Here is a 22988-nt window from a genome sequence, read left to right on the forward strand (position 1 = left end):
AATAGAGGGGAAAATAAAATTTTCAAGTCTGGCTGGGCTGGGGATGTAACTCAGTGATAAAGCGTTTGTCTAGTGTGTGAAGACTCTGGTTTTGATTCCCAGTACCAGCAAGGGAAGAAAAATATACCTCAAGTCTCTCTCTTTTTTTCTACCTTTTTTCTTTTGGTATTGGAGGTTAAACCCAGGGGCACTTACCACTGAGCCACATCCCCAGCCCTGTTTTGTATTTTATTTAGAGACAGGGTCTCACTGGGTTGCTTAGTTCCCTCCAAGTTGCTGAGGCTGGCTGTGAACTCGAAATCCTCCCGTCTTAGTCTCCCAAGCTGCTGGGATTTCAGGCATGTGCCACCAATCCTGGTTTCCCCATCCCTTTTTAGCTTCTTTGAGACTGGTTTCTCTAAGTTGCCCAGGCTGCCCTCAAACTTGTGATCCTCCTGCCTCAACCTCCCCAGTTGCTGGGTTTACAATGGTTTGCCATAGAGCCTGGCTCAAGTTTATTATTGTATTTCCAGAAATCCTGCATAGCAGTGCCTGTAGGAGCAGGATCTAGTTCCTTGGGATACCTCATGCAGGAGAGTCAGTGAAATTGGTGAAAGTCATTATAGAATGGAGGTTCAATACCACAGTAGTTTTCCAGGCACCTCTATCTTGCTGTTGCACAAAGGATCTAGTGACAGGAATCTGCAATAAGAATTCCTTCCTGATAGAATGGGGGCATATCTGCAGAAAGGACTGTAAGTGATCATTAAATTACCAAGTCCTGAGTCATTCCAAAACTTGAAGGGGCTGGTAAGTCAATTAATGGTATATATATATATTTTGCAAGGTGGGGGTAAAGGGGGATATTGGGGATCGAACCCAGGGGTGCTTTACAATTGTTATTTTTTAAATTTTAAGACAGGATCTCTTTAGGTTGCCCAGGCAGGCCTCAAACTTGGGATCCTCCTGCCTCGTTGCTGGGATTTTACAGGTCTGGGCCATCACGCCCAGGTTAATGGTGCATGCTGACTCTCAAATAGGGGAAACATTGGTATTGTAAATAGAATATTTAAGTTAACAATTGATGCTAAATAGAATGAGGACTTGTTCAACTTGTCTGTCTCTTCCACCCCAATAGTTTCCTTCATTGATTTCCAGGAAATGGAGAGAACCTACCTGAGCAAATTTTGGTAGGAAGCTGTAGTGGAAAACTCTTTGAAAGATGAGACCCAGAAAGTCTTTTAGGCTTTTCTTAGAACCTGTCCTGGGATGGGTGGAAGCAGAGACTGTAGGATGTTTCTATTGTGGAGAGGATACAGGGTGCCCTCATGGGTAAGCGGTGGCGAACAGGCATTGCGAGGTCAACTTCGGGAGTGGAGGGGCAACACGACACTTGTAAATGGGCCAACCATTGTGGGCAGCCTGCCTGGCCAGAGAGGCTAGACCACGCAGCGACCCCCAGTTACCATGGTAACCCTCCCTCTTCTCAACCCCGCCCCTCTTTACTAATCCAGGGAAAGGCCGGCGGGGAGTGGTCGCCCAGGGCGACTGCGAGGCTCCGCCCCTCGCCCGCTCCGGCTCTCCCTCCAGTGGACAGCCTTCCCGCCTGCCTGGCAGAGGGAGGGCGCCCCAGCGGTGGCGTCACATCCGGGCGGGTGGGTGAGTTCCGGTATTTCAGGGCGTAGCAGGCGGAAGTAGGGGTGAGAAGCGGCTGCAGCGCCGAGAGGAGGCAGAAGGCAGATAACGAGAAGCCGCTGGGTGGGCACCATGGCCGGGATCACCACCGTCGAGGCGGTGAAGCGCAAGATCCAGGTTCTGCAGCAGCAAGCGGATGATGCCGAGGAGAGGGCTGAGCGCCTCCAGCGGGAAGTTGAGGGAGAAAGGCGGGCCCGGGAACAGGTACCGAGAGCGAGGCGCACGAGGGAGGTCCAGGCACCGGCGCAGCCGGGACCCCGCATAGGGCGCCTTTTGCTGTGATGCGCGGTCCTTTGCGGGCGAAGGAGGCCCCGGAAATGAAGTTGAGCCCGGAGGATGGGTGGAGCTCAGCTGCGACGGGACAGCTAGCGGGCCAGCGGGGAATGGAGCGCTCCGGCGAGCAGGCTTGACCTTTGAAGGAACCGAGCCTCGCGGGGCCCGGGGAGTGGTTTTTCCTCCTTGCAGCTCATTCATTCTGTCCCTCGCCGTCGGGCGCGGCCGGGGGAGGGGCTCAGCGGCCTCTCCCTCCCCCACTTCCCGGTGAAGGGTGGGGGGACTTTGGTCTCTCTTGAGGTTTCCGGCCCGAGGAGTAAGAGGGAGTGGGCGCTCCTCTGGTCCGGGAGGGCTGGGCCTAACCTCCCGTGAAAGGGTGCGGGCTGGGGGTGGGAACCGCCGGAAAGCTCTCGGCTCGGCCTGCTGGCTGCTTTTCCGCTCCCCCTCCTACTCAGGAAATGAGGCAGCAGTCGGCTCAGAGGAAGCGCGGTGCCCTCCCTCGCTGGAGGAGCTTGAGGCCACTGCACCGCCTCCCATCCTGTGGCCTAGGGCCCTTTCCTCTTACCGGGAGCTCCTTTTTAACTCCTGTACCCCACACATTTGTCATGAAGCGGGAGGGAAATGATGGTATTTCTCTCCCTAAATCAGTGTGCAAGTGTAGCGTCCAGCCAACTTCCCTGGCCCTACCCATAAAGACCTGAAAGGCAGGAACGTCTGCTAGATTGAGACCTTCGCTGCTGAAGTTTGATCAGTGCAGGCTGAACTAGTTAAGAACATTTCTTCCAAGAAGAACTGATAAGGGAGTGTATGGCAGCGAATCAGAGGTCCGTGCCAATCTCAAGGTAGTTCTGATTGAGCTGGGCAATGTGGTGGATGCAAACAGAATAGTTGCTACTTTCCTAATTGTCCATACAGTCTTTTTTTTTTTTTTTTTAAAGTTCAATATTTGTTCAGCTGGAAGTTGGAACATAAAGTGCTGGTGGAATGAATGGTGATTCTTGAGATTTCCTTTTAGAAGTGGTTGACTAGTTTTAGTAAGCCATAATATTTTCCAAGATCTAGGGTGCAGTCTAGTAGGTGAAGCTGATCTCTTGAATCTTTGATTTCAGAGGATGAGCCTAAAGTAACTGTTGCTAATAATGTGAAGACCTGATGAAAGAACTCTTGTGGTTTCTTGATATTCTTTTGTTCTTCCTCTTGATAGGTTCTTTTTTTTTTTTCTTCATGCCCAGTGGGAGTGACTGAGAATTTGTTTTTTGGGGGGAGAAGTGAAATTTGGAAAGGGGTGGGAAAGGGAAGTTATAGCTGTGCTCCAAGTTGATACTTATTTTATAATAGTATGGAGATGCTGCAGCTTGTTGTCTTCCTCAGTTACCTTTTTCTAGGTGGATTTTTCCTCTGTTCAGTATACTGGTACCTTCTAATTTTCAATTCAAGTGAGATGGACTGGCTGAGTGACTCAAACAAATGACACTTTCTCATCTCTTTTGCTCTGGAGACCAGAGAGCCTTAAAGGGGAAGACAGAGTATGGAGGATGTTGAGCTGCAGCATCTTAGGCTCATCATTTAAATATGAGCACTCTAAGAATAATTTTGGGTAGATGATGTTGTGTGTCCCAAGATTTGGTAATTTCCTTGCAGGAAAATTTGGCTCTTTTTTCCCCCTTTCCTTGGTGATTCTGGGGTGATAAGCAACATAGAGTGAGCAGTTTCATAAGTAGCTTACTCCCTCACTCAGCCTACCAAATTTGCATAGTGAGCTGAGGTCTAGTGAGGAAGTTTTTAAAATGGAGAAGTGGGGAAGTAGGGTGATAGTTAAATATTGATGAAACCAGTATCTACTCTTCCTTAGCCTGAGGGAACATAATCTTTTGGCTTTCTGCTCTAGTGAACTTTAAACTCTCCTGAGGTAAAATGATGGTAGGAAGGGAAAGGGATGCCTGAACCACCTTTATTCTACTTGTTTTTTCATCCCATGCTGGGAATTGAATCCAAGGCCTCCTGTGTGCTAGGCAAGCTCTTTACCACTAAGCTTGATTCCCAGCCCTGTTATTCTCCTAAGGGCATTCTGGAATGTGGGTTTTGCCGGTTCCTCCCTCTAGAGCTGGAAGCTCAGCACTCCCTGATGATATCTCAGGCTGTTGGTGGGACTGTCAATTATTTTTTTAGTTACTTTGTATGAATACCCAGCAGCCCATGTTGTGAAGTTGGATGAGATCAAAGCTGAGACACTGGAGTTGTTCTGAAAAGATCAGTCTTTTCTGGTCTCAAACTGGAGATGGACCTTTTTAAATGTAGCACCTTCTCAAATCCACTTTTAGTTTTGAGTTTCCTTTGTATTTCTGGCAATATAAAATTTAAATGTAGGTCTTCTTAACCTGATTTGTGTGGTAAAAATGATACATATGTAACATTGTAACCTTTTCCTCTTTTCCACAGGGGGTCTTTTAGATTTTTCTTGAACTCTGAACTCATGAGCTCAAGTGATCTTCCTGCCTCAGCCTCCCAAATGGCTGGGGCTAGGAAAATGAACTCTACACTGAGCTACAGTCCTAGCCCTCTTTTTAAAATAGCCCCCCTCCCCTTTTTGTCCTGGCCTGAAATTTTAGGAATTTTGTTGAGGGGAGTGAGTGAGCTTTTGAACAGCTGTTTTGATTCTGGCTTTAATCCCCAATTCCTAGTCTCTGGAGAGGGTTAGAATGTTTGTGTGTAGTGATTCTCTCCGTTTGTGGGGTCTGGTGGGTATCACCTTCCTTTGGTTTAGATTTGCTTTCCTGCTGCTTACCATTCTCTGCCCCCATACCAGAGCACACTCATAGGGGAGAAGCAAATAGCCCTTTGCTCTGAGTGCCTCTATTTAGGCTCCACCTTTGTTTACTTTTGGACCAGCAAACAGTTCTATTCCCTTGCTCCCAACATGCCTCCCTCCCCCTTGATAAATTTAAATTCCCCCAAGGACATGGTATCTAGCTCCCTGGTAGATCTTTTTGTGAACACAATGAGTTCCAGCAGTCCCTTACAGGCACAGGGCTCAAGCTTAACTTTCCTAGTACTCTCTTTTTCTTTTAATTCCATCTGTGGCTTTTATCTAAAAAGAGAAACTCCAGTGTGGCAGAGTGCCAGATTTAGGCAAATCCCCTTCTGTCCTTGGCCCTGTTCTGCCTCTGAGAACCAGTGCACTGTCAGTTTCTTGCCTTTAGGGGTGTGGTTTACTTTGGGACTTTCTCTGGAGTGGAGGATGGTAGCATTTAAACCAAACTTTTGGCACAGCTGGAGTTGCTGTCAGCCATCTTCTAATGTGACCAAATTCCTGTTGGGTTCCACTTCCACCACCACCCCTGAGATCTTTGCCTCCTGGGCCCTGAAGCATCCTTTTATTACTTGAAGGGAAGGACCTCAGACTATATCTTCCAAGCTGGGCCAGAGGGGGGGTAGACTGAAAGGCTAAGACCATATCTGGGTGAGCATGCTAAAACCTAGGCTTACTAGAAACACACAAAATTTAATGTTTCCCAGGGCCAGTGTGGTTTGCAAAAGGTAGAACTTTCTTTATTGTTGACCTGAAAGGGAGAGGCCTTGTGCATAGGCTCTGGCTTGAAGGGAAAGAAAGTCAGGTTGTCTTCCTTATTTCTTTAAAAAGAGTATCAAATCTCAATTCTGCTGATTCTCTATGGGCGAAGGGGGAAAAACAGTGATGACCTGGAGCCCCAACCTTTGGGATCTCTGAAGACTTCATAGGGACTCCCATCTTGGGTTCTGCTTTTGATAGTCTTGTGTGCGCATGCTCTTATAAGGGAACCAAGAGGCGTTTTCTCCTCCCTTTTCAGCCTTATGAAGAATTCTATTGTAAATGCTGATTTGTGGGAGAAACTGCCTGAGCCAGCTTGTTGTCATGGAAACTACAACCCTGCCCCCATAGCTTGTTATCTTCTACTCCAATTTGGGTAACTACTGAGCTGGTGGGGACTTGCATTTTATGAGCTTCCTCCCAAGTCTAGTTCCATATTTTGTGTTTTCATTTTAGGTGTCTGAAAGGGGGTAAATAATTGTATTGTACTGCAGTATCTCTCAGTTCCTGCCTGATAGCCTGTATCTTGACTGATTGGCCTTGTTGGTCTGGGAAGAGAAATCTGTATTGTCCTAGGGGACATATGTTTTCCTGGAATAGTATGGTTAGAGACACAAATGTTTTCTTAGTAGTTTCAGCTTATGTAGACTTGTCAATTTTTTTTTTTTCCCTGTAGTCTGGTGGTTAGATTTTTGCCCCAATTCCCTGCCCCCCCCCCCCCCCCTTCCCTGGCCCTTGAACCTCCTATGTTTGTATGTGGAAATTTTTGTACCAGTCCTGGTTGCTACCAGGAGTCTTTTGGGCTATATCCTTCCCCATAGGACTGGTGGCCCAGATTTCTAAGCTGCTGCCACCCTGCCTACTAGGAGGAAATCAGGGTAATAGAATTCAGGCAGTCTGAGCTGTGGAGGAGAGATCATGTTTACCAGGCACTTGGATAAGCATCTGAACTGGGTGGTTTGCAGGGCAGATTAAATTCTTGCATACTTAAAGCAATCACAGGAAGGAGACTTTTTCTACCTTTAGAATCTGTCCACATGCAGGCAGCCTCCCTCCTTCCTTGTTTCTCATTCCATAGCCAGACCTTACATTTACTCACTCAAGCTTGGAAGTCAGTTACAGGGTTGATATAAACTGTATTGGAAAATGAAGGTAAGGGGATGATTAAAGAAATCGAAAGAATTCAGGAATTTGGAGGCAGGAGTGGTGGAATGTTTACTTGTGGGTTTTTGTTGTTATTGTTTCGTTTTTGGTAATGTCACCAAAGCAGATACTTTTAGCCAGAAACAGCTCTTCCTTGGCAACTCAAGGAGTTGAGGAGGCACGTTGAAGGCATGGAGGAAGGTATTCCAGTGTTCCATTCTTTTGCTTTCCACTGGAAGGCTAGTCTGGTGAACATTCTCTTGCTTGTTTACTTCCTGGTATTTTAGGGTAAGGAAATCAGAGGGTTAAAAACTCAAGTTAAGCAATAAAATAGTGGATAATCCAACGTTTTCTCTTTAAGAGCCTTGCTCATTTTCTATTTTATGAGACATTTACAAGAAAGTTGCTGAGTGAGATGTACCTCCCAGTCAGAACTCAGGTAGAAAGAACCTTTTCGGGCTACCTTTTCTTACCCCAACGTGTTAGGAATTTGAACTAAGTCCAAGAGGAGATGGGGTACTGTCAGTGATCTGGGCAAGGAACTGAGGGGTTTTTTTGTTTTTTTTAAATTTTATTTTGAGACAGGGTCTTATTAAGTTACTGAAGGTCTTAATAAATTACCCATGTGGGCCTTGAACTTATGATACTCCTGCATTAGTCTCCCAAGTTGCTGGGATTATAGGCACGCACCCCCATGCCTGGCAAGGAACTGAGGTTTTTAAACACTCCCCCTGTGGAACATATGGGAGTTCGTTGGTGGGAAAGGGAGGAAGATACATATATATATCTTCCTCCTGTCTGTTAGATCTTTTAGCATCTGAGCTAAGACAGGTTCTACCCTAGAATCTTGCCTCTTCATGGTAGTCAGCCCCAATCTTACTGTCTTAGTTCTTTTCATTGTTCTTTTCATCCATTAATTTATTGCTTAACTTTTCCATTCTTTCATTCAAACGCAGGCTGAGGCTGAGGTAGCCTCCTTGAACCGAAGGATCCAACTGGTTGAAGAGGAGCTGGACCGTGCTCAGGAGCGCCTTGCTACTGCCCTGCAAAAGCTGGAGGAAGCAGAAAAAGCTGCTGATGAGAGTGAGAGGTGTGTGGGGGAGTCTGAGAGAATATGGATTTCAGACGCACTTCATAGGCTGGCGATGTAGCTCAGGGACGGAGCACTTGCCCTGCATGCACAAGGCCTTGACAAAACAAAAACAAAAACAGAGCGAAAAACAGACAAGTACATAATGACTCTGAACAGAATTTTCCTAGAGACTTGTATTTTGTTTTTTTGTGGTGCTAAGGATTGAACCCAGGGCCTCACACAGGCTCTACCGCTGCTTTTTTTTTTTTTTTTTTTTTTTGTATTAGGGATCTAGCACAGGGGTGCTTAATCACTGAATCACATGTTTAGTTCTTTTTATTTTGAGGTGGGGTCTTGCTAAGTTGCTGAGGACCTCGCTAAATTGCTGAGGATGGCCTCAAACTTGCAATCCTTCTGCCTCAGCCCTGAGTTGCTGGGATTGCAGGTGTGTGGTATCTCTTCAAGCCAGACCTCTTTTTAAAAACGCTAACCTCTAGGGCTGGGGTTGTGGCTCAGCGGTACAGCGCTTGCCTAGCACGTGCGAGGCCCTGGGTTCGATCATCAGCACCATATAAAAATAAATAAATAAAATAAAGGTATTTTGTCCAACATCAACTAAAAAATAAATATTAAAAAAAGGTAACCTCTATATTATAATCTTCTTTCCTTCTGTTTTGCATATTCTTTCTGTTTTTTTGTACCAGAACTGGTACAAAAATTTCCACATACAAGTCAGTGCTGATGCATATATATTTGTGCTTCCCTTGCATTCCCTTCTCCCAGAGATGACATATCATGACCATGGTGGTGTTTTCTCATGTTTTTGTGAATGTTTTTTCTTTTTATACAGTAAGGGTTACCTAGACCTCTGACCCATTTGTAATGTTATTTATTTATTTATTTATTTTCCCCCCTATATACTGACCTAACACTCCTTAAAAGGGAGTAACCATGTGGCTTCCACTTGGTGGATCATACACTTCCATTTGTGAGATTAGTCCCCTTTAACATAGGCTCTCAAAGTCAAGTCTCAGACCATCAGCATGAACAACATCTAGGCACTTGGTAGAAATTAAAATTCTCAGTTTCTCCCTGAGTTACTAAATGAAAAACTCTAGAGGCAGAACCTAGCAATCCACTAAAGCTTCTCATCCTGGCTGTACTATTAGAATCGAGGGGGTGCATAGAAGGGGATGTTTGGATCCCACCCCGTTTCAGTTGGTATTAATTGCAAGAGAGGTGCAGGCACTGCTGTTTTAAAAATGCCTCAGTAATTTTAATGTGTGACTAAGGTCAAGAGCCAAATCACAATAGAGGGTACATAACAACTTGCATGGTATTGAACTAAGACTTTTCAGAATTAAAAGTGCCCTTTTAGGAAAACTAACACTGTGTAGCTGTGCAAAGGAACAAGACAGCTATATGGGTACTAGTGTCCATATGGTGGAAAGTGTGGAAAGGATAGTGTAGTATGTGATTCTTTTGGGGAAGTTGGGGTGGAGTTTTTTGCATGTATCTATGTGAAACGGATTGAGGAAGGGCTTACCTCTGAGCACGACTAGAAATGAGGAGGGAAACAGTTTTGACTTTATGCCCTTAGCCTATACACTTAAGTATTTAATTTCTTACCAAGTGTCTATTATTTTTATAAGAAATGGGAAAGGAGAGAGAGAAAGAAAGAATGAAAGAAGGAAGCAAATTCAGGTGTGCAAGTTGTGCTACAGAATTTCTATTTGAATGACCGAGAGGAATGCGATTTAAAAGGTGCAATTTTGAGTCCATTCTGTGAGTCCCTTGGGATGGAGTGTCAGTGCTGCGTTCATCCTTTTTCTGGCAGAGGTATGAAGGTTATTGAAAACCGGGCCCTAAAAGATGAAGAAAAGATGGAACTCCAGGAAATCCAACTCAAAGAAGCTAAGCACATTGCAGAAGAAGCAGATAGGAAGTATGAAGAGGTAGGTCTGTCCTCCTTGATTCAGTGACATCAGGCTTCTGCAAAGAATCAGGAGGGAACTGCTTCCTTCTTTGCTTTCTTGAGCAGTACCTGAATCTGTTCTTATAGGTGGCTCGTAAGTTAGTGATTATTGAAGGAGACTTGGAACGCACAGAGGAACGAGCTGAGCTGGCAGAGTCGTGAGTATCTCACTCCCCAGATCTTGTTGTACTGTTCCATCCCTTCCCTTTTGGCTTGGACACTGATACGTATAAACGAGCATTCTTTCAACCTTGTTAAACAGGGCCTACAGGGTAGAAGTCTTCTATAAGTGCTTTTAGACTCTTGGGCTTCCTCACTGTCTTGACCACCTACCAGGTGACAAATGAGGCTTGCTGATTTCTTCTTGGGAAGATTTACAAATTGAGGGAATATAAAGACTAATAATGGTGAACAGTTAACTGGTGCTGTGGGTCCTTTATATAACTGTGGGTCCTTTCACCTGGGAGGTCTTTCTCCTTGAAGCGTTGAAGTGCCTATACTGACTTAAGAGCTGGTCTCTGTTTTGACCACTTTGCCAATCTGCTGGGCAACTTTCGGGCAGAGGCAGATATTACCTTCTCCCCATCGGTACCTTCCTGGCCTTGTATAACAAAGTCAGTGCTGATGCATGTATATTTGTGCTTCCCTTGCATTCCCTTCTCCCAGACATGACATATCATGACCATGGTGGTGTTTTTTTCATGTTTTTGTGATTTTTTTTTTTTTTTCATTTTGCTGCTTGTTTTTTTGCTGTGTTCCTTTTTTACCTTTCTCCCTCCCCACAACCTGGCTTGTGCCATCCCCGTGACTATCACTAACAGCCGTTGCCGAGAGATGGATGAGCAGATCAGACTGATGGACCAGAACCTGAAGTGTCTGAATGCTGCTGAAGAAAAGGTACTAACCATTAAACTCACAGAGAGGTTCCTTGTATGGTGTGGTTTTGTTTGGTTTTGTTTTGTTTTGCAGCTTCCTCCCCTCCACCGGTTGACTTGTTGAGTGCTTTCTCATCTCTTCATGGAATGCTCCATACTTTCCACTTATTTGGCATCTTTCATCCTTTCTTGCCCAGTTATTTCACTGCCTCTCAACAGGGTCTCTCCTTCCTTGGGGTGATTTGGGGGACTGTTGGGGTTGGGCATCCATTCCCACCTCTACCCCAGATAGTTGTGACTTGTTCCTGATAGTGGTTTCTATCAAGTGTTCTTTCTTTATTAGTGTACAGACATTCTGAGCAGGAGGGTCCAGCTGCTCCTGATGTGTTCCATGGTAGAGGGAGGAGGGTTAATGCTTGCTCAGATTACCAAGGAACTTCTCTTCCCCAGTATGCCTTCCAACTCTCTACATGATAGGTTCAATTCACGTCTGTGTGTCTCTCTCCCTTTTTTTTTTATTCTCTTCCTCTTCCCCTTTCCTCTCCTGTGGTATTTAAAATGTTCACAGTAAGTGTTCTGAGCTGGAGGAGGAGCTGAAGAATGTCACCAACAACCTCAAGTCTCTTGAGGCTCAGGCGGAGAAGGTAGGGGCTGGTTTGTGAAGGTGACAGGCTTTGGGGCCTGGGCCCAGCCCTGCCCTTGATGAAAGACTGGAGATACCCATTTCTTATAATCCAGTGAGAAATGTCCTCTTCCTCCCCATGACTGTCCATCCAGATCCTGGGTTTAATGCAATCTCCTGTGCACTTTGATTGCTTTAGTTAAAATAACGTCATGATCTTGGGCACCTAGAGTCTTGTGCTCTCAGGCTGGTGCTGCTTTGCTGAGAGGCATGATCAGGGGCCCTAATAGACTTTCTTGTAAATCGATAGGGCAACAGAATCAGTTCTAAGATTAATGAGCAATCAAGACAGATTTCTCTTTATTTTCATGGGGAAGTATTTTAGTCGTGTTGACTTAGGGTGTCTTTATTCCTGCTCATTCATCAGTAGGAAGGAAAAACTTTGCATTGATATGAGTAAGATCAAAGCTTAACTCTGGTTTAAAAATAAAGGTCCTGGTCTACTCTCAGGGTATCATGGCTATAAAGAAATAGATGGACTTTAAGAACTGGTTGTCTAAAATTGGGCCTTGCTCGTAACTCTTAGGTCATTCAGAACTCTTAGGTCATTCAGCATATTAAATACAAGAGGATATTCAATATAAGAATAAATGTAGGGGCCTGGGGATGTGGTTCAGTGGTAGGGTTCTTACGTGGCATGCACAAGGCACTGTGTTAAATCCCTAGCACTGCAGAAAAACCAAAAAAAAAGAGAGAAAGAATATAATAGGAGTAAATGTCATGGGGGCGGGTATTGTCTGTAGGACTAATTTCTACTCTGAAACTTTTATTCTACTTCTTTACAGTACTCTCAAAAAGAAGACAAATATGAGGAAGAAATAAAGATTCTCACTGATAAACTCAAGGAGGTGAGTTGAGGGATTAATGAAATATATAAGAAATTAATATATAATAAATTATATAATAATATAATTATATAATATATAATAATTATATAATAATATATGCTAAATAATAAGTTTTCTAAGAAATCAATGTAGACTTAGATTGGCTGGTTTAGATTCTGCAAATCCAGTATGGAGGTAGGAAATGGAAGAAATAGATATCCTTCTCTTTGACTTGTCATCTCACATTCTGGTTGGTTTTTTGTTTTCCCTAGGCAGAGACCCGCGCTGAGTTTGCCGAGAGATCGGTAGCCAAACTGGAAAAGACAATTGATGATTTGGAAGGTATGGAGCCTGGGGGAGGGATTAAAATAAAGACATATAGAGGAGGATTTTGCCCATTGACCATGTACCTTTTTTCTTGTATACCAAGGGGAATTGGTACTGACATGGCACATATGATGTGCCCCATCCTGTCCACAGTCAGGTGAAGTGCATCAAACCCTAGAATTGGATTTTTATACGTAATCTTTCCCTTTATTATTAAGACTACCTAGCCAGGTGCTGTGGCACACACCTATAATCCCAGCAATTTGGGAGGCTGAGGCAGGAGGATTGCAAGTTCAAGGCCAGCCTGGGCACCTAAGTGAGACTCTGTCTCAAAATTAAATAAAAAGAAAGGGCCAGGGATGTGGCTCAGTGGCAGTAGAGCACCTCTGGGTTCAGTCTGTAGTAATGAAACAAGAATGCCTAATATTTTGGACTTTGCCTCCTTCCCTTTGAGGAGATTGGTAATATCTGCATTTACTTCTCATTGAGTAATCCTAAATCCTTAGTCGGCAAGTTGAAATGGAAGTCATGATTTCAAAAGGCAGCAAGGATGCATATCACCCCCTGGCCACTTTCAGCAGTACCATTCACCATCAAGTTGTAGGGTACCTCTCCAAGAGATGAAGCTGTAAAATAACCTTGTCTCAGAACTGACCAGGGGCTTTCTACATACTTCCTGTCCCTGGAGTTTGACAACTGCATCCACCATGACAATGGAAAATGTCTTTTGCTTTGAGAACTCTGAGATGTGCTCCCTTGGTATGCTCTTTGTCCTAGGATGTTCTTTAAAATAGTTTGAAGAGGCAACTTGTAGAGCAAAGGGGGCCATGAATAGTGTTCACAGCTGGTAGGCAAAGAAATGTCACTGTGGATGTGTGCATTCTCCCTTTTCTGTTTATTGAATTCAGTATTATCACTGGTAGGAATTGGGCTAGTGGGTGGGAGTGGTATCCTCTTGAGTGCCTTTGGTAACAGAACTATGCCCAGGTTCTGAATTCTTGCTACAACTGAACAGAGGCATCAAGAAGTGCATTTGGTCCTAGAAAACAGTGGATCTAAGAATAGCCAGTCGTGGCTGCCAGCATATACGTTTTCTGGTGTTAGACCCATTGGTCGCACTTTTCCTAATTTCTAATGATTCCCTCTCTTCATCTGCTTCTGATATCTTTTACTCTGTCCCCTCATTCCTCCCTGTGGTTCCTGTGCCTGTCCAGATGAGCTCTATGCCCAGAAACTGAAGTACAAGGCCATTAGCGAGGAGCTGGACCACGCCCTCAATGACATGACTTCTATGTAACTATCTGACAGCAGAGTGGGGCTGGGATCTTGGCTCATGGGTGGGTGGGGGTACAGGCTTTGCATAGCGTGCTTTCGTTTTGTCCTTTGGAAACTAGACTCTCTACCTTTACTTTTGAAACATTGGTGCTGGTTACTTTGTTTGGCAAAAGCTGGGGAGGCATTTAATCTTGGATCGGTGGTAAAACACTGATATTTTTTATTCTTAGTCTATTTTATACTGATTTTTCTTAATTGTTTTTCAAATGTTGTCCTCTCAGAAGGGGTTCTACTAAAGGTAGAATCTGTACAATTAAGGAAATAGGGCCTAGAGAACAAGCCTCTTGATGTGCGCCCTAATGCCAAAGTTCAGGGTAAACATCTGAGATGAGAAAGAGCATTCACCTAAGAATCTAGCTGAGTCCCAGAAACAAGCCAAGCAGTAAACAGCACCAAAAAGAGTTGTTGGGGACTTCATCTGTTTGCTGTGGATCCCTGATCCTTGATGCTAATCTACCTCTTCTTCCTATTAACCCTGAAAAGAAGCCAAATTCACAGGCTGTAGTGCCTGGCTCTGTTTTATCATTTCCTGCTGCTGCCTCTTTATTTCCTCTTCCTTTCTCCCAGATTGTTACCTAGATTGATGCCCGTCCTTCTCACCTAGAGTACCCTTACTTTTTATACAGATGACTACCATCGTTTCTGCTCTGTTCTGGATCTGCCCCTTCCTGGGGAACCCAGCACCCACTCTCGCTCTGGATTCTATTGGTCAGCCTGGCTGGTCCCCAAGGCATCAGGGTGCAGGGGACACAAAGCAACTTATGTACTCTATTCTACCCCCACCTCAAATTAAAATGCTAAGCTGCTGAAAGCCTCATGCCACCCTGCATTTGTGTCATTGACAAAGCTGCTGCAAAACGTTGGGGGTGTGATGTGGAGAACAGCTATCATAGGCTCCCCCTCCGTTGACTCAGTAGAATCAAAGCCACTTTTGTATCTATTTTTTCCTGACATTTAAGCCTGCCTGATTGGAGTCTGTCAGAGTGGGAGGCTAATAGAGGTTCCCTGGGTTAGGAATTCTAGTGTTCTTGAGCTAAATGAGACCATCTGAATCCTTCACTTCCAAGCTCTTAAATCATCTGCTTAGACTGTTTCCATTCCCTCTTTAGGTTCTCCTCCTTTGACACAGTAAGGTTGAAAGACCATCACACATGCTTTATCCTTTTCTCAGTGGTTCAGAATGCATCCTCAGACACCCAGTGGATCTGTGTATGTTACTACTAAAATTGACTAATTGTTTCATCCCTACTCAGAAGAACACACAATGGATTGAATTCTCAACAGCTTTGCATTTTCTTTAAACCTTTCTTACATATTTGAGGCCTGCTAGCATGTGCTAGTGGGATATAAGACAATGGTAAATTATTATTGGAAAGACTAACACAAACAATTATTCATATTTCAAATAATGTGCATGTGAGGGTAATGATTTATTATATACATAAATCTCAAAAAATTGTTCCTGGTTCATATCATAGAAATTAAATATCAACATTTCAGTTAACAATTTACACAGCAGAGATAATTCAGTCTGAATAGTGTAGCTACCAGTTGTACTAATCAAGCATTTAAGTATTGTTCATGTAATCTTGACGTTTCTTAACAGAATAGATATTTGAAACTTGTTTTTATTTTAAGTAGATACGGCCAGGTGGAAAAGTTTTCTCTAGTTTTAAAACTTCAAGTTTCATGTCATATTTAGTTTTCTTTCTGTCAATACCATTTCTTCTGCCACTAGATTGATTTATCCAGCAGACACATTGGTATTTTCTAGATATAGGGTTAGGGTGAGGACACAAAGATGGAGTCACCATCCCCAGTCTCAGGTTGTTTGAACTCTAGTAATAGAAAGAGAAAACACGCATAAAGATGGAGCTCCTTTGTAATGAGTGCCATAGATAATAAAGTCTGCGGGTGTTCAGAGGTGGGAAGAGATTGATTCCAGTGGGAATGATTCGGTTAGTAAAGACTCATGATAGAAGGCACACAGTTGATACTGAATAAACATGTTCAAACTTACCTCTTGGGGGCTGAGGCTGTAGCTCATTGGTAGAGTGCTTGCCAATGTGTGAGCACTGGGTTTGCTTCTCAGCACCTCATATAGATAGGTCACTATCCACTGACAACTTAAAAAAAAATGCCTCTTCATTTTCACTGGGTTCCAAAAGATTGGATTTTTGCTGGGTAGGTGGCACATGCCTATAATCCCAGCAGCTCAGGAGGCTGAGACAGGAGGATCATGAGTTCAAAGCCAGCCTCAAGCAGAAAGCAAGGCTCTAAGCACCTCAGTGAGACCTTGTCTCTAAGTAAAATATAGAATAGGGCTGGGGATGTGGCTCAGTGGTTGAGTGCCTCTGAGTTCAATCCCTAATACCTGCCCCCCCCAAAAAATAAAAATGATGACTTTCAATTCTCAGTCATTTGCATACCATCTTTATGACATTTGCCATATTTGCATGTTGCCTACTTTATTATTCAAATCTACTCTTGTTTTTAAGTTTGGTGCATTCTTACTCTACACAATTGTTTTGAAATTAAAAGGTTTAATGTGCTATCTTTTCCTAATGCACATTAAAAAGGGAAGGAAAAAAAACCATAGCTCCAGAGACTTGGGAGGCTGAGGCAGGAGGATTGCAAATTTGAGACCAGCCTTGGCAACTTCAACTTAGCAATACCCTTTCTCAAAATAAAAAAGGCTAAGAGCTGGAGATATAGCTCAGTTGGTAGAGTGCTTGCCTCGCATGTACAAGGCCCTGGGTTCAATCCCCAGCACCACAAAAAATAATAATTTAAAAAATAAAAAGGTCTAAGGATATAGCTCAGTGGTAGAACACCTCTGGTTCAATCCCTAGTACCACGGGGTGGGGGTGGGGATGGGGATAAATGAATATATAAATAATATATATAAGTTTACAGGTACATACTGTTTGAATACATACTATTACATACACAGTACTGGCAATAAATTTCCCATACTTAGTGAATATTTGGTTGGTTAAGTTATTGTGGTTTACCAGGAGAGTAATTGGGGTCTGAACTAGAGTGGCGATAGGGTTATGGCACTGAAGATGGGTATTTGGAAGAGCTGACCCCTAAACGTAAGGAGGAAAAGTCAAGGTGCCTGTTTTTTTTGTGTGTGTGTTTGCTGGGGATTGAACCCAGGGCCTTGTGCATGTGAGGCAAGCAAGCACTCTACCAACTGAGCCATATCCCCAGCCCTAGGTGCCTGGTTTTAAAACTTGAAAATGGTGATGTTAGAGATGTAAGGAGGTCTCGCCATCCTGGTTTGGGGAGCCAGGAGAAAAAGGAGAGAAGAATATATCAAAACATTGGCAGGGCAGGTAAAAAGATGCTGAAGCTCAAAGGGGGGGCGGAGCTTGATGTGAGAGGTTTGGGGATCCAAAAGGGCATAGATCGTTTAGGGCATGGAAGCACATTACAAGCATAAAGGACAATTGCAATGTAAATAGAGTTAAAGAGGAAAATCATGTGTCGAAGAGAATGCCAAATGGAACTAGTTTTAGTTTTGGTCCTTGAAGAAGTTTAGCGTGGGATTCAACTTAGCAATACTCTTTCTCAAAATAAAAGGGATTCTTAATGTCAGCAGATAGGTTGAGAAATAAAGGTAATTGAAGAAAGGTCATTCATTGATACTCTAATAATTCAAGGGTACATTTGAGCATTTAGGTCCCAGGGGGAGAAACCAGATTCAAGGGGCAGAAGCATACTGATGGAAAGAAGGTGTATAGGCAGTATGGATAGCTTATAGCAGTATTGCCCGTTTGGCAGTGATGGTTAGTATAGTGGTAGTCATTAGCCGTATGTGGTTGAAAAGCACTCAAAATGTGGCTAGGCTAGAATATGAGATAGCTAAAATTCTCATTTATTTTTAGTTCATTTCAATTTAATTAGCCACATGTGTCTAGTGGTTACTCTATTGGACCAGTGCAGTTCTAGACATTTAGTATTTTGAGCAGAACTTGGCTTTGGTGCAGAAAAATATTTCTTAGAAAGGAAAGAAGAGAATAGAGATTGAGAGAAAAGGGAGGTATTTCAGCTTTGGTAGCTCCTACTTTATCCCATGGGCAGGACTATTGTGAGCAAAGATAGCCCTACAAGCTGGGGCAGTGGAATAAAACACAAAATACCATGTAGTGCCCAGTGTTAATGAAAATTCCTCTTTTAATGCTCTGTATCCTTTAAGGAGCCATCCTTTATTACTTGAGCCTGGACTAGCTGTGAGGTTAAGGCTAAGCATCGAACCAAAGCACTTGGCCCCTTAACTTCTTCCCCTCCAGGAACCACAGGCTATTCCTGTAGTTTCGATGAGGAACAAAGTGTGGCTGAACCCAGGTATCTGAAGGGAGGAACTGACCTGCTATGTTCCGCAGGCTTACCTTAGCCCACACCAGTTTCCTCCTTTCATGGGAAATTGTTCAAATATTGCCTGGCTCCAGAGGATGATTCTCTAATAGGGCATTGCTAAACTACCAGACCCAATGGGTTCTTTGCTTTGCCTTGTTTTGTGTTGCTTTACTGTTTCCTGGGACCCAAGAACCTTAATGAACTAGTATCCAATCCTGAATTTCCAGTTATTAGGGCAGAGTTCAAAGCTAAGTTCAAGGTGAGATGACAACTGACATTTGTCTTTCTGACCTTAGTTTTTAGGGAACTCTGCATTCTGGATTTATTTAGTAAAGCAATAAAATACTCACACCCCACCCCTGTGTCTCTTTATTTCTTCCCTAAATGGAACAAAACCCTCATTAACCAAGCTGTTTTGAGGGATAAGATCTTAATAATACCCTTCTTTCCTGAGACAGGAGTGGGAATCCCACAAACTAATGTGGATATAAATGAGATCTATGTATAATATGACATCACAGTTTGAGAAATGAGAGTTCACAAGTTTATCAAGGATGCAATAGCAATTAGACTAGTACAGCCCCAGAAGTCTTAGAGTTTATAGACTAGTACTGAGCTTCTCAATGGTAAGCTTTGTCATTTAGGGTAGGACAATTCTTGAACATAAAAATGACCCTGCATATTTCTGTCCCCTGGCTAGTAATTACCTTAGAGCCTTCCGGTCATTGAGACAGTAAAAACCTATCAGTATATATTTCCATATTCTCTGGGAGAGATGAGGGGCAATAAGAACCACTGGTTCTTAGCCAGTGGCAGTCATCTGTAGTCCCCAGCTACTCAGGAAGGTGAGACAGGAGAATCACTAGAATCCAGTAGTTTGGGGCTAACCTGGGCAATATAACAAAACCCTGTCTTTTCTGTTAGAACAGAAACAGAAAAAAAAAACCACACTGGTTTAATGGGTGAAATTTTAAAAGTCCTAGGGGCCAGGAGTGACGGTACATGCCTGTAATCCCAGCCACTGAGGAAGCTGAGATGGGAGGCTGAGACAATGAGGATTGCAAGTTTGAGGTCAGCCTCAGTGACTTAATAAGGTCCTAAGAAGCTCAGTGAGACCCTGTCTCAAAATAAAAAGAGCTGAGGATGTGGCTCAGTGGTTAAGTGCCCCTGGGTTCAATCCCTTGTACCAAAAATGTGAAAAATAAAAAAGCTCCAGGGAAGGGAGGTGTAGCTCAGAAGCAGGATGCTTGTTTAGCATGCTTGAGGCCCTTGGTTCAGTACTCAGCATTACAATAAAGGAAGTCTACCCTGATTTCTGCCTCCCCACAACTCTTCCTATTGGGGATTCTACCCAGTCCTTACGCCTGATAGGCAAATGCTCTGCCATTGAGGTTTTGTTTTTTGAGACAGTCTCCCTAAGTTATGAGGCTGGCCTTAAACTTGCTCTCTCTCTGCCTCAGCCTCCTAAGACTGAGATTATAAGCATAGGCCACTGTTCCCAGCCCTAATTTTGCTCTTAAATGTAGTGTCATTCCTTCTCAGGCTCTTTTTTTATATATATGCATGCTTTCTGTGTTGATAGTGTGCTGTTGTGATGGGCAAAAGGTGCAACTTATGCAGTCCAGAGGGAGAAATAAAGAATGTCCATGTGCTTCTGCCCTAGTCAATGCTTTATTCACTTAAATCATTCAATACAGTTTCACTCTATAGGTTCTTATTCAAGAAAACGTCAATCCTTAATGCTAGGCACTGCAATAGACATAATCACTTCACAGCAAACAATTCTAGATTAATTCTAAGCACTGCAAACACAATTATCATGACAGGCTAATGACAGACATTTCTTCTGCATGCTAAGTTCAAGTGTCAGATCAAAAGTCTCAAGCTTTAGGCTTTAAGTCTAGCAGATGCATGCATGCACACTCACTCAGACCACGGTGATCAGATCAGGAATCAAGGCAGGCTCTTCCTGGGGTGAGGAGAAGGTCATAGGGGGAAGTGGTGGCTCTCACCAGAGTCAAGATGTGGCTGTAGAGTTGGAGAGCTGTGAGGAAAATACAGAGGATCAGCAGATGATGAAAAGTGTTGGGGTGTCAGTCCCAGGTCCTCATCAGGCTCTCAGCTTGAGGGCATCATCATTGTCAGCTGCCACCCATCTCTCTCAGTGACATCATTTACCCTGGGGTTAAAATATCTGGTCTGGTAGTACCCACCCTGATCTTTTTGCCTTTTTCTCTTTTCTATATTGAGGTTCTGAGATCAATTTGAAACAAGCTATAAAATATGAAGAAACTTACTAATGAACTTCAGAGGCTGATATTAGAAGTAGATCAGAATTGAGTGTTTTAAGATGTATCTGAATTCCGTATAACTCAATTCCCCCATAAGGTGTACTCAAAAAAAGCCAGTGGACTTGAGCACCTTACTCTTTGTATCAGGAATGATTTGAGTTATAAGAAGAAGCATTATGGTAGCATAAATAAGTATGGGATTTATTTTTGTCACTTAATAGGTCTAGCTATGAATGACTATAGTCAAGATATAGCTGGAGTTTCTTTGATTCTCTTAAGGTTAAAATAATTAGCTCCCATTTTTAAGGCAAGAAGGAGAGCTGAAGTTTTCTAAGAAGTTCCCAGCAGATTCTTCCTCTATATCTCATTGGCCAGAACTGGATCCTGTGATCACCTATAGCTGGAAAGGAGGATGAAAATAAGGAGCAGAGTAGTCTTGATTGATGTACACCAGTAGTAGATCTTTGCATGGACTAGGCACACTGTTTATTTAGAAAATAAGGGAAAATTGATATGGATTGGATAGGCCTCTTATGGGTTTATCACACAAGAAAAAGCATTTGTCTGGGTACAGTGGCACACACCTGTAATCCCAAAGAGTTTGGAGGCTGAGGTGAGAAGATCATAAGTTTGTAGCCAGAACACAGCGAGATGCTCAGTAACTTAGTAAGACCCTGTTCTCAAAATAAAAAGGGGCTGGGGATATAGTTCAGTTGGTAGAGTGCTTGTCTTGTATACACAAGGCCCTGGGTTCAATCCCCAGCACTTCAAGAAAAGGTGGGGGGCTGGGGATGTGACTCAGTGGTAAAACACCCTTGGGTTTAATCTCCAGCAACCCCCCCCCCCAGAAAAAAAAAAATGTAGACTTGAGTGGGTGGGAATATTTATCCCAATCTGCTATGTGTAATGTTGTGTTGAATGCTTTTACAGCAAAATGTTCAACCGTCCCATTCCCTTCAAACCCTGGTTATTATTAATGCATTTCTTCTAAGCCAACGCATCTTCCCTCTTTGCCCTGTTTTCACTTGTCTCAGTTTCTCAACCCAGGGAATAAATACAGTGAAGGAGGTGATTTTTTTCTCCCTCAAAATGTTGTCCAACCAACTTGTCAGTCCAAATTTCTGATTTCTCTGTTGGTCTTTCCACCAACTGACTGACTCTTGCTGCCCTCTGTCTGAGTCCTCCTTGCATCCATCCTACCTTACAGATGCATGTTACATATACCAACCAGCTAGTTGAAAGACTCAGGTTTACTTCTGGTACTTTACTAACCTTCCCTTTTTCTCTTTCTCCTCCTCTTTCTCCTCTCCTTCTCTTGTTTTCCCTCCTCTCCTCCGTTGCTGCTGCAGAGCGTCTCTACAGCCAACTTGAGCGAAACCGCCTGCTTTCTAATGAGCTGAAGCTAACGCTGCATGATCTGTGTGACTGATGGGCAGGGCTCACAGATGCCCAGTAAACCACTGACCTGGACCCCAGCAAAAAAAGCTGATTGTCTTTTAAAAAGTTATTATTTTGCCCTAAGCAAGTTGCTTTTTAATCGGGGCAGTTAGAACACTGTTGATTTCCTAACAGCATTGTTAAGTTAGAACAGTTGGATACTGCATTTTTATCCCTTTAAAAGAGATGATGAGTTATGAAGGAAAGGGCCTGAGATTATAGTGAAAACTTTTCTCCCGTTTCACTGCTGCTCTTCCGTGTGTGCACTGACTATAGGATATGTTCTTTTGCATGGATGTTTTCTAACAATAAAGAGACTGACTTTACAAGATGTTGTAACTGCTTCATCTGCAGGCGCAAGGATGGGCCCCTCCGACTGGGTGGAAAAAAGGGAAGGGAAAGAAGGGTGTGGGATATGAATATGGATCTTTATTGCCATCACCTTCTCTGAGTGAAGGTTTGAATATTTTCCTCCCCTCCTTAGAGCACTCAGGTTTGCTTGCTTAATAGATGAGGTGCTCCTTGATGGTTAGCCACCAGTTTTCTTCCTAATATTGCCCCTCTTGCTTCCTTTTCCTGGTTTTATGTTTAATTGCAAGTAACTTGTCACAGGCTAGTTCTGGCTAATGGCTCTGCAAAAACTAAGTATATGTTTAGATAGTATTCTTGGCTTTGTTTTCTTTGGCTTAGCCATGAGGGCTTGTTTATTTATCCCACCAACTATTTCTTTCCCTTTTACTTTTTAGAGAAAACATGTAGTACATGAGGATTTCCTATGCTCTTTTCAAGTTGAGATTCTGGTGTTTCACTGGTAGAAATATGTCCATCCTTGTTTGCAACGGTTAGACTGCAGTGAACCTTTTCAAGCAGATATTTGTTCCCTGCACAAAACCTAGAAGAGTGGATGGCTGAAGCTTCAGGCCTGCTCCTTCAGTGACTGAAATTGAAAGCCTTGGTTGGGTGTGGGAGGGAGAGGAAATGGCTGATAAGGTCCTCCACTCCCTCCCCCAGGAAGTACAGCTACTTAGCAACTTTGCAACTTCAGTAGGCAAGCCAGGGGCCCTGCACAAACCCAGTGAGGCAATGGCTCACTGTTGTGGTTGAGAAGGCAGCTGCTTTCTTAGTCTGCAGCTTCCCTGAAGCA

The 22988-nt window shown here is 43.5% G+C and overlaps 1 protein-coding gene across 14 annotated transcripts in view; it reads left to right on the top strand.

Moving 5' to 3' along the window:
* Tpm3 (tropomyosin 3) overlaps positions 1–22988 on the top strand; it is a 29174-nt gene that overhangs the window by 4651 nt on the left and 1535 nt on the right. The window contains exons 1-8 of one of the 14 annotated variants that reach the window (XM_027920968.2): positions 1656–1878; positions 7615–7748; positions 9568–9685; positions 9793–9863; positions 11149–11224; positions 12048–12110; positions 12362–12431; positions 21757–22175. In XM_027920968.2, the coding sequence (XP_027776769.1) occupies positions 1747–1878; positions 7615–7748; positions 9568–9685; positions 9793–9863; positions 11149–11224; positions 12048–12110; positions 12362–12431; positions 21757–21836 (744 nt within the window). In that variant the 5' untranslated portion in view covers positions 1656–1746 and the 3' untranslated portion in view covers positions 21837–22175. Of the gene's footprint in view, positions 1–1655; positions 1879–7614; positions 7749–9567; positions 9686–9792; positions 9864–10526; positions 10603–11148; positions 11225–12047; positions 12111–12361; positions 12432–13630; positions 13714–21756; positions 22176–22988 lie in introns of those variants that run through there. The other 13 variants (XM_027920966.2, XM_027920964.2, XM_027920962.2 and 10 more) reach the window with 13 other exon arrangements.

The sequence above is a fragment of the Marmota flaviventris genome, chromosome 10 (genome assembly GCF_047511675.1).
Source record: "Marmota flaviventris isolate mMarFla1 chromosome 10, mMarFla1.hap1, whole genome shotgun sequence".
Taxonomy (NCBI): Eukaryota; Metazoa; Chordata; class Mammalia; order Rodentia; family Sciuridae; genus Marmota; species Marmota flaviventris.